At 32.1% G+C, this 12,025-nt stretch overlaps 3 protein-coding genes across 3 annotated transcripts in view; 2 read left to right on the top strand and 1 right to left on the bottom strand.

Annotated features, from left to right (window-relative positions):
* Nucleotides 1-154: 154 nt before the first annotated feature.
* Nucleotides 155-7,210, top strand: LOTGIDRAFT_195680 (hypothetical protein; the record flags this gene model as incomplete). Its single annotated transcript, XM_009065255.1, has 16 exons — nt 155-250; nt 1,301-1,348; nt 1,701-1,753; nt 1,947-2,052; nt 2,168-2,240; nt 2,643-2,817; nt 3,198-3,270; nt 3,707-3,772; nt 3,976-4,044; nt 4,264-4,331; nt 4,449-4,562; nt 5,041-5,272; nt 5,541-5,651; nt 5,929-6,019; nt 6,196-6,251; nt 6,577-7,210. 16 exons carry the CDS (start codon nt 155-157, stop codon nt 6,652-6,654), a joined length of 1,509 nt encoding a protein of 502 aa, XP_009063503.1. The 3' UTR covers nt 6,655-7,210.
* LOTGIDRAFT_130482 (hypothetical protein) lies at nt 7,097-9,692 on the bottom strand (the record flags this gene model as incomplete). The annotated part of the gene is made up of 3 exons (XM_009065254.1): nt 7,097-7,403; nt 8,286-8,892; nt 9,599-9,692. 3 exons carry the CDS (start codon nt 9,690-9,692, stop codon nt 7,097-7,099), a joined length of 1,008 nt encoding a protein of 335 aa, XP_009063502.1.
* A 1,427-nt stretch (nt 9,693-11,119) lies between these two features.
* LOTGIDRAFT_167741 (hypothetical protein) overlaps nt 11,120-12,025 on the top strand; it is a gene marked incomplete at both ends in the record, with an annotated part of 1,204 nt that continues 298 nt past the window's right edge. Inside the window, one exon of the mRNA XM_009065253.1 lies at nt 11,120-11,927. Within this exon, the coding sequence (XP_009063501.1) occupies nt 11,120-11,927 (808 nt within the window). The remainder of the gene's footprint in view (nt 11,928-12,025) is intronic.

Raw genomic sequence — 12,025 nt, 5'->3', positions numbered from 1 at the left:
GTCGAGAAAGTCAACGCAAACAAAACGTAAAAATTCGTGATTTGAACGGAAGCAGAGTTTCCGCACTTCCGGTAATGTCCGCCATATGATTCTCTTTCTTTGATACCTTGCTCTACAATTTAAAATCAAATTCTTGGTCGATTATTAAAAAATTATGGAATCTTTACTGGAACAGCAAAGACGCTACCATGAAGACAGAGAGCGGACAATGGATGCCATGACCAAAGAGATGTTACACCCTAAAAAAACGGTAACAATGTCAATATTGAATACATTTACAGAATACTCAGTCAGAATTTATGTTATAGAACTTGGCCCATGCCTGGCCATGCGCCAAAATTTGAGGCTATTTTGGTCAAATTCCCCCCGCCCCTCCCCTAACAGAAAAAAATTGGCCCCCTAAATTCTTAAAATTTATAATCGACATGCGAGATTAAACACTAACGTCCTCTCTGACTCAGTGACTACACTGTTTTCTGAATTGAATTTTGACAATCATTTTTGTATGAATCGAAATATCAATTACAAAATACTACTGAGAGTCTTAGATTGCCTGTGGGTTTATAAAAATAATATGAATGAAGGCATGGCATTGAATAAGAGCGCAGGTTATTGATAAAATAACAATAATTGATAATAATTGAATAAAAGAAATTCAACCAGATCTGTATGTGTGAAGGTATGAATATAAGGTCTGTAGACAATCTTTATAAGGTATCTAGAGAAATTTTTATAAGGTGTGAAAGTAATCATCTATAACGATGACGTCATTATAACGTGACGTATGATGTCAACAAAGCCACCATCATTGCTTGGGAGAAAGTCAAAGCTGTCATTTTATTCCTTATGACGCATAGAATATCCTGGAAAAATAAAAATAAAACGTAAGGGGTTGTTAAGTTGGTACAAAACACCCCTTTCTGTGTTTGAAACAATTGTCGTAATTTATATAAAGAATTTCAAAATATTCACTCCGAAACTACCCCGATTGACTGCTATCTAGTTGTCAACAAACATGGCGGCCCCCATGATCCGCCATCTTTTTTCTCACTTTTTTTTTTTACTACCTGTGGGGGCATAAATTTTCTGAAACGAATCGATGTATATGTATGTGTTACCATTATAGAGAGCTGCGCTCTCATATTAATTTTTAATGATTTTACAGAAGAGAATTTTCAGTCCAAAAAGTGGGGCATTTTCACATGAATTTTATTATTATTATGGAAGGTTTAAGACATAGATAAGCAGAATGTTTCTTATATTTTATTATGAAATTACTGACTATTGTTTATATTTACAGCTGAGAGAACAAATTAATTCAGATCAAAGATTAAAACAACTACTTGATGTAAGTATATAACCACAGCCATAGCACAGTCCAAGTTAGGATGAGGCAAAGGGGATTTTAAATATATAATTATTACACTACAGCCATGATTACATATCAACTGTATTTATTTATTCAATGCTTTTTTCCCAAGCTCATGACTCATTCATGAATACTTGAGGTACATTATTATGCATGTTTCATTTTCAACAGATACCAGTTAAATTTAATTTCAACTTTATTGAGTTAAGATCTTTAAGAGTGATAAGTTGATTTGGGATATATTTCTGTTATTTAGTGTAAAAGAATATATGACTCATATATTTTTATTAGTTAAAAAATGTCTTATGATATCCATTTCCATATGTTTTAGCGATATGTGGATTGCAGTACAGAAATTAAAGAATTATATGAAGATAAAGATGGGTATGTACTAAAAAATGAGTTCAAATATTTAGATATTATAATTTAAATAAATGTTTATCTAAGTTAAAAAGCTGATTTATGCTACATTGCTACAGCTTTTATTATCAGGAACATTATATAGATTGTCAAAATAACCCATTTACAACAAAAACTTCTTTATTGATTATTTGAACCAAACTTGTGATCTTTTCAGATTAAGGAAAGAAGAAATTCAGGCTCTAGCAGGACCAAATGAATATTCTGAGTTTCGATCCAGATTAGGTGCAATAGAAAAATTCTATAATCAACATCCAAATGAGGTGAGTTCAGTTTTTACGACAGATTTCTGCCTGTTGTAGGTGTACAAGTATTCAACTGCAATCTTTTGACTTCTTCAATTTCTTTACTAAATAATTTATTATGTTATATTTTCAGATCAGTGTACCAATGTCTGTAGAATTTGAAGAACTGGCCAAACAAAGAGAAGCCTCAGCTGATGAAACACAATGTAAATATTAGATATGATATTGAATTTTTGATGTTAAAAATGGTACAAATCTTGGATGAAATGTCGTGTTTTTTAGCATAGTCATTAAGAGCATTTTCTTGGTTATGTCAAACAAATTGTGGTCATAGGACAATTACCATATAAAAGTCTGGTGACTTTGATTAATGAATCTTGTCTTGGTTCTAATCTTGGTTGGTGTGTGAATGTTTGGTACGGATAATAATAGAAAGATCAATGCCAAGACATTGGGCCAAGGACTAGCTGGTAGAAAGGATACTTGTGATCATAAGAGGTTATCCTTGTAAAAAATGCTAGTTTTTGCTTTTACATTCATCAATTCGTTAATTGGTTTCATTACTCAAAATTTTTGATTGATTTGAATATGTTTGTGAATTTTTTTAGGTCTGGTAGATTTTAGTGATGAAGAAGGTTATGGTCGATATTTAGATTTGCACCAATGTTATGAGAAGTATCTTAATTTAAAAGGAGTGGAAAAGATTGATTATATAACATATTTGACAGTGTTTGACAGATTATTTGACATACCTAAAGACAAGAAAAACAGTGCTTATAGAGAGTAAGTGTTGGATATTCAATTATGTCATGATGAAACTTTGTTATGTTGAAGAACTTGATATTTTTTTGAGGTATGGCAAATTTCAGCAATTTCAGATACCTGTAGTTCTTATCAGATTTAAATTAGACTGTGGGTTCTCCTACTCGATTTTTGATTCTCTTCCAAACTGTGTCACTTGTGGTTAAAACTTGTGAAGAAGTAATATCTGCTATGACTGCAGATGAGAAGCTTGATATATTCCTTGAAGTGGCAACAGTCAGAACTTCCACTTTTGGTTTTTGTTTATTGTAACCATGGTTAAGAAATTATCTTTTTTTTTATCTCTTGTTTAAATTATTACCTGTAATGGTATTTTTGTAAATGTTAATAATATATTTCAGATATTTAACAGTTTTATTAGATTATCTCTCAGATTATTTAAGTCGAGTGAAACCATTGTTAGATTTGAATGATGTAAGTTACATGTTAATTTTATGAATAACTCATTATTTTAACTGATTTTGAACCAATTGGGTCTGATGTTTTTGTGGTTTTATTTAAAACAAGTAATTGAAAGGAATTGAGAAACAGACTTATAATAGCCTATGTCATCCCTCTCCCAATCTGATGTTCTCTGATAGAACAAGGCATTTAAACACAGAACTACAGATACAAGCTCCAGACTCATGAAATTTCTTTTTAAATTATATATAATGTATAATATTTGAACACACATCTGATAAATGTATACATTGATCAAGGCCCTGTAGAAAAGGAACACCACCTGTTTTCAGCCATTTTATGTAGCCATTTTATGTAGCCATTTTATTGCCTCTGGTTGTGATCTATACAAGTGGTTTATAATTAAATGCCTACTGTATAATGTATTGGATGTTTGTTATTATTGTAGGAAATGGAGGTAGTAAGTAAAGATTTTGATGTACAATGGAGTGATGGAATTTTTCCTGGTTGGCCGGTTTGTATTTAACTTCTATATGATATATATATATATATGAATGAAAAATCATTGTGTCAACTTAAATCATATTTCCATGATCTGGCATCATTTGGCAGTGAAATGAAAAATATATATAAAAAAGAAACTTTCTAGTGTAAATGGTCTGTTATTAATGCAAAATGATAAAAAATTGGTCTTATGGTGTTGTGTTTTTATTACAGAAAGAAGCTACTGGAGCTTTAACACATTCTGGAGCTCATTTAGATTTATCAGCTTTTTCTTCATGGGAGGTAAATAACTATAAATAAATAAATATCTAGCAATCACCCTCCTAATACCTAAAAAATGTTCATGTTAAATGATAAACTTACAACCAATTTCAGGCCTAAAATCTTATCGTAAGTCTCTGGGGCTGTTTTTTTTCTAATTAGTGTCCCTGATTAATCAAGGCATTTTTACAAATTTTTATTTGATCATTATCTCAAAGTGTAAATGTATTATTTATTTAGGAATTAGCCTCGTTAGGATTAGATAGATTGAAGTCCGCTCTGATGGCTTTAGGTGTCAAATGTGGTGGGTGAGTACCATTTATATTTTTATACCCAAATCGTAATATGGACATATTTGGCTGTTACTTTCAGGAAGTGCTAATTTGTAACATCAGCAAAATTATGTTTTATTTCTTCTGTTTTAGAACATTAGAAGAGAGAGCTCAAAGATTGTTTTCAACAAAGGGTAAAAGTATGGAAGATTTAGATCCTAATCTATTTGCTAAATCTAAACCTGGGAAATCAGCTGGTAAAACAAAGTAAGTATATTTTCCTAATTGAACTCAGTAGATCATCTAATGCATTCTGAGGATTTCTTATGATCACATGGTCCGGAACATCTGCCTCTATTCCAGCCTCTGATAGCCAGTTGTCAACTGGTGTAAAGTCAGAAACATTTGGCCTTGTTTTACGGGGATTTTTCCTCCTTAATGAGGGTTTTTTAAACATGTCAATTTACCTCTAATCCACAAAACCTCGATATATTTAGGAGGATGGATATATTTTTGTAGTTTAGTCATACCATCATTAGACCCTACACCATTTATGTCCCTAGCACCTTCAGGGATGTGGAAAATACCTATAAAAGGGGCTATTTTTTTTAACCCTACTCCAGCTGACAACTATCTTATCTCATTGTCAATTTCTGCTGCTTTTGAGCTTGGACAGAGTCGGACTGTAGATTGGAAAACACTCCAATTATTTATATAATGAGACTTTGTCATTTATTTTTTTCAGGGATGTAGAAAAACAGAGAGATTTAGCCACATTAGAAGCCCAATTATACAGATTGGCTGAATTATTAAGTGAACAGAGAGCTTCTACTAGAGAAAATGTACAACGTAAACAAGCTAGAACTGATGCTGAAAGAGAAGATTCCGATGAAGAAAATATGTCTGATAATGATTCTGAAGACGAAAATGAAATTCCATACAATCCTAAAAATTTACCTCTTGGATGGGATGGGAAGGTAATTATTGAAGAAATTTGGAAATAATAAGTTTGAAATAATAAATTTTATTAAGTTTTGGCTGCAGAAAAATCCAGGTTTGGATATCAATATTTTCAATAAAAAAAGAAAATACTTATGTATTTAAAACCTTTGAACAGGAAAAATGAAAAAAAATATTAAAGTATTTATCTGCAGACAGGTCAGAAAACAAGGTTTTGTAAACAGTAATAAAAATTAAGAGTATTCTCTAAGAACATCTTTCTAATCATTAATTATATATTTTCAGCCTATACCATATTGGTTATATAAATTACATGGTTTGAATTTATCTTATACCTGTGAAATTTGTGGTAATTTTACCTACAGAGGGCCAAAAGCCTTTCAAAGACATTTTGCAGTAAGTACATCTTCATTCTAAAAGCGTTTATAGGAATCTGAAATAGAGCTCTGAGACTATAACCATTTAAAACAGAACTTGAATCATGTTATCATAACTATGAGTATTGTCATCCTTACTCATTTATTTTGTATCATAAGTGCAGACAACTCTTATGATGAGCTCTTACTTGACAAAGTTATGTTGGCAGCAGACATGTGTTTTTGGTATGAGATCCACAATCAGGACAGCTAGTTCATGTCATTTTTTAATGTTAAATATAAATTATAACTTATAGGAATGGAGACATGCTCATGGTATGAGATGTTTAGGTATACCAAACACAGCTCATTTTGCAAATGTCACATCAATTGAAGATGCTTTAGCATGTAAGTTGAAATATATTTGAATTTATTATTTATCAATTCCATGAGCTAAGTTTTAATAAATAATTTACAGCTTTTAATCAAGTAGAATCAAGAATTTTTTACAACAGAACACAATTTGTTATCCGTGAGAAATACAGATTTTTGTGTGAAATAATCAAATGTATTGTTTATTGTAGTATGGCAAAAGATAAAATCTGGTAAAGAACAGGGAAGATGGAAACCAGAACAAGAGGTAAGTTTGTCTGTTGGAACAGCAGCTCAGGAGCATGGTTTGTGTACTGTGAAATTACCCTCAAGATATAGATAGTTGACTCAGTGTTGTATTTTTGACTCTTCTATCGTAACTTGTGATATATTTTATTTGCAAAAGCCCCTAATAATATCTAAGGGCGTTTGTAAAAGCAACTTCATAAAAGTCTTAATTTTAATAGAATAGCAAGAAGCACGGACATCTGACTGAAAATTGAATAGGTACCAATGGATGCTATCAGTGTCCCTATATACATATAAAAGATCTCTTTACAATCCCATTAATGAACAATATTTGATTATTATAGGAAGAGTATGAAGATTCAGTAGGAAATGTTGTGACAAAGAAAACATTTGAAGATTTAAAACGACAAGGTTTATTATAAATATACATTATGAAGTACATCATGTAAATATATCATACATTCTAATAAACAAGCAACAAATATATCATGTTATATCTGTATTCATAAACCCTGGTAGTCATCCCCTTAACCCCCTTTGTCATAGCACATCCACTTTGAGCATTAAGCTATTGACACCATAAAAACTGTGTGAAGCTTTCAGCCAAATCCATTGTTCTATTATGATCAGCTGCAATGCAACAAAATGGAATTGATCTCTTAAATAAAATTGTTAAAGTAACTTTTATTTTAATTTGGACCTTTGCGATTATGTTCTTTGATTTGTTTTTTAAATTGACAGTATTCAAGATTTGATATAAATAAATATCTGAATTATATAAAGAAGACTTTTTCAGAATAAGAATATTATCTAGAAGATTGGACACAGCCTCAGGATTTTAATGACAAAAAAATTACTTTAATATCACACTAAGGCTATATTAGAAAACTGATGTTCTATAGAATGAGGATCTTTCAATAAAGAAACAGGAATATTGCCATACATATTAGATTTAGGTGAATAAACCCATAACCAAGTAGAATTAGTCTGATTATTATAGTCTATGAACACTATTTCACCTTTAGTTACTGTTAGATAGGGCTGTGTCTTACTGGTATAATTAGCTGATATAACCTTCTTTATATAGTTTGGTGAAGATGGTTTAACTTGTTCTTGTACTGGTGAACTTGATTCATACATCACATTGTCTGATGGTTGAATATTAATTTTACTGGACGTTGCGCGTGGTTGTACATTAGTCTTTACATGGTCATTATATTTCACTGTTTTAACACTTATATCACCTTTATCACATTGGTCCCTTTGACTATTTCGTCTTTCGAAAATTTTAACTGAATTATCATCTGGTTCAACACATTTTGTTTTGGGATCTATAACATCTCTAAAAGTAACAGTATTTTTGACACTAGTTTTGTCGTTAGGTTTATCTCTATCTCCATATTTGATATTACTGGTAATGTTGTTCTGAACATGGCTTGTATCACTAACTCTGTTTCTGGAACACGATAATAGATTGATGCCTCTCTTAGAACTATTGTCAGGTTTACTAAAATTGGCAGAACCTAAGTTTGAGGGCAGTTTCTCTGTTAGTTTTGTAGTCTGTGTACTATTCTCATATACACCCCATATATTGATGTTTTTCTTGATATTACTTGGTTTATAATCTCTAGGTGGTAAGGGTGGGGGCTCATCTCCTTTCTTATTGTCATCATCTGTAACATAAATATAGAGATATAATTTTAACATGGATCTTTCATTGATGATATTTTCTAAAATTTTGAAGAAGTATATGGAACGATGTACCATGAAATTCAACTATCAACCAAGTTGAACCATGGTAACTTTGCTGTTTCATCCTTTATGAGATTGATTTGATAAAATAGGCAATATTCCTGTTTGAAGGTTGTCTTGATGGCGGTGAATCTTCACCAATGATCATTCCAGGCCTGAATTATCCTGGTAGCATTAAAGGACTCAATGCTTAAGTTTTAAGAGTTCTGAATGTTTTTCACAGACTAAAGTGACAAGTACCCTTCTGAAATACTTGCTGCAACCAAGTTTGTAAACTGAAATCTCCTCCCAGAGAGCCCACATAGGTATGATATTAATTTGGTATTTACCTGTGCAATAGAGATATCTTGGTAATAAATATATAAACGATGATGGTATAAAACCTTGTTGATTATTAGATTTACTAATCCAAGACCAATTATTATCATCAGTATTTAAGACTGTTACTATTTCACCACGTTTCACATTAACATCATTTTCATTGACTATCTGAAAGTCATACAGTACCACATATTTATCATCACTTGGTGTGGTTTTAAATTCTGTTGAGAATTCGATATCTTCTATATTTTCTTCATTATCATCTTCATCTATTTCCCAAATAGTAAAATCATTCTCATTGTTTGATAATACAGATCGTCTTTTATGTGTATTATATGTTATTAGGAAAGAACTGGGAACAAACCCTTCCTTTCCATCTTCTCTAATAATATAAGACCACCCATTTTCTTTGTAAAGTTGGTAAACTTCCTGCCCTTTTTGAATTTCCACTTCATTTTGAGTGCATGATAAAAAATCATGTGTAGCCACCATTTTGGAATCAGCCTTCAAACCATGTTGTTTCTCCAGACCTACTCTAACTAAGGTATCAATGCTGGCACTTCCTGTTATTCTTCCTAAATATGGCACTGAAACACACAATATAATACCAGTTGATTTGATATTTTTTAAAACTTTGTTAAAATGAGTCTGTGTTCATCAGTGGACTTACCTGGTGTCAAAACAGAATCCCCCTATAATCTAATAAATCTATAAAACTAAGTTATAATTCATTAAACTAAGTAATTTTGAAACATCCTTAGAAGGTGTCTTATATAGAGATTATATTCTTTATATTAGTTATGGCACTGGGTAAGTCCAACTGATGAATGTATACAGTAGCAAGTTTGATACTATAAATTTCATGTCCATTCTAAGATATTTTAACATATTGGATCATACCTAATGCTTGTTTTTTTCATTGTCAGAGTCTTGATTAGATGAGTCCGAGATGCGAAGCTTTTCACTTTGTGAAAGAATTAGTTGTTTAGGCCTTAATGTATTGCGAAGATATCCAGTGCATGAACATTTTCATGCTATACGCAAATGATTCCCAATCAACATTTCATGCTATACGTAAATCATTCCAAATCAATAATTTCATGCTATACGTAAATCATTCCAAATCAATAATTTCATTCATACGTAAATCACTCTAAATCAACATTTTCATGCTATACGTAAATCATTCCAAATCAACAATTTATGCTATACGTAAATCATTCCAAATCAATAATTTCATGCTATACGTAAATCATTCCAAATCAATAATTTCATGCTATACGTAAATTTTACCTACAGACTGACGCTTTTTATAGTAATGAAAATTCTTACCTTTAGGCTTTTTGTCTTTATTTCGTACAGATCTACTGGGACATAGAAACGCCATGATAAATATGATTCACTATAATACACCAGTATATAGACCTATATCCTTGTTACAAACTAAGTTCTGGTTGATTAAAACATTGGAATGTTCAATAATCCTATTAAATCTTACAAGTAATGACAAGTTTGTTCTGAGGTAACTAAATCTATATAACTTCATCGAGCACAGTTTGTCAGGTTTTGAAGTCCGACAAACTATGATTTGTTTTCATGGTAATTTGAACCATTTGCTGTTCATATAGTTACCCATTGGCATATACATGTGAAAACTGTAGAAAATAATTAATGGGATTAATCAATTAACAATATCGGGGATTAACAGTGAACATTATTGGGATTATCTTTTTAACCCATAGTCATGTTAGTTAAGTATTTATGCTAAACAATGTGAATGATTTAAGTCAAACTCTTTACATGACTGAGGAAGAAAATGTAAGCTACATAAATTCTAAAAACCCATTTATTTGAAGCTAACATTTCTCTTGTTTGTGACGCGCCCTTCGTAAATCCTCTTCAAAGAAGCTCTCAATATTGTATAATTATATCGTTTATTATAGATGTATGCAAAAGCGCTACCTAATCTGAAATCGTTGGTGAATTTTCCCCTCAATTCATTGTGTGACGCTTTATCTGACAGGGTATAGCGGGGAACCATAATATCATAATACACACCTGCTTGAAGAGTGCTTATAATGGCGTAAAGCTTCTTGAAGGGGATAATATTGGAGGTAAAAATGTAAGGTAGCATCGACATATTGATAGACTCAAGTGACGGAGTGGCGAACTCACTGGCGAACTCATTGGTGGAATGATGAACTCATTGAAGGAGTGACGAACTCATTGACGTACTGACATAGGCCTAAATAGAAAATAGTGATTTTTATTCGATTATATCCCTTTAACCTCACCGATTGTTCACTTAAAGGGATGATTTTGATTTTAGATTCAATTAAGTTATAAGTTATAAACACGAAACAGAATTTGTACCAGCAAAGAGACCTTCATGATGGAATAATTACTTTTAGATATCCCGATTTGACTAAAAATGGTTTTTATAGGCTACATCCGTAGAGTTTAATAATATATTATAATGACCACCACTAAAAACATTTTAATGTTGTCCCCTTTTATTTCAGTGTTAAAACACTGAAATAAAGGGAGACAACCACCGACTACAAGCCATATTTAATATAATATAAGAACTATAGACTACTTTTTTTGCTGGAACAAATAAGCAGCTATATTATACCGGCAATATTATTATTCTATGAGAACAATTACTGGATAATATTGATGATAAAATCATTAGCCTATAAAAAACTGGCCATGCTATAATAGAATCCTAATCATCCCATCTATTATGACGTCAAGTAATTGTTGTCCATTGAAGGACGTGGAATCAACTTACTGTAGGTCCTAATTTACAGCATGGATTCTTCTGTTTTCGATTTTTTCGAAAACCGTCCTAATCGTGAGAATAGAGATGAAAAGAATAACAGACCAGCATCACATTCAGAAGGTTGTGATTTTGGTTATGAGTATGACTTTGAATATGAATCACCAGAATCAGACAGCCCTAGAACCATCATGTCCTCAGAATCGCCGGTGAAGTTTGAAGGTATTGTTCAACAGTTGACACCAGATTATTCCTCTTCCAGTGATTCTGATAATGACGAATCTTTATATTCACCATCACCCAGCGAATCATCGAGTAAAGCTGATAGTTCGGATTCGATAAGATCTGTATTTGGAAGTGATTCACCTGCAGACGACTCGCCTGAGATATTTTCTAGTGTCCAAATGTCTCCATTAGGAGTAGAACGGCAGCTATTTGTATTCCAGTCCCCCGTGGAAGGAAAAGGATTAGAAAATCGGTTTAAGAACGATGAAACAACGAAACTGAAAAGCAACGTTTCAATTTTGAGCTCGAAATGTAGCAATGTTTCCACAGATACAACTGTTTATACGGATGATAAAGAAACTATACAACCTAGACCTTCCCCATCCACCGAATTAATCACTTTTCATCCAGTGAATACGAGGAAAGTCACACCTATTACACATGGTCGCAGAGCAACACATGAAAAAGGAAATAATAGCAAGAACCTTCCACCAAATGGAAAAATCCTCAGTGCACCACAACGTCCGAAGCCTGAAGCTGTGGACGGTCCATTCGTAAAAGCAATAACTCTAGCTGAAAACTCTGGCATTCGACATCTGAAAGCAAACCAACCTTGTAAATTGACACCTTATGTACGCCTGCCCGGCATTCCAATTAGGATAAAATCTGAAGCTTTCTTTCAAAATGGCGAACTTGAAATACGAATTTTCAGA

The sequence above is a fragment of the Lottia gigantea genome (genome assembly GCF_000327385.1).
Source record: "Lottia gigantea unplaced genomic scaffold LOTGIsca_69, whole genome shotgun sequence".
NCBI classification, from domain to species: Eukaryota; Metazoa; Mollusca; class Gastropoda; family Lottiidae; genus Lottia; species Lottia gigantea.
Note: the sequence above shows the minus strand (reverse complement) of the source record. Positions and strands in the feature narration are given on the sequence as shown.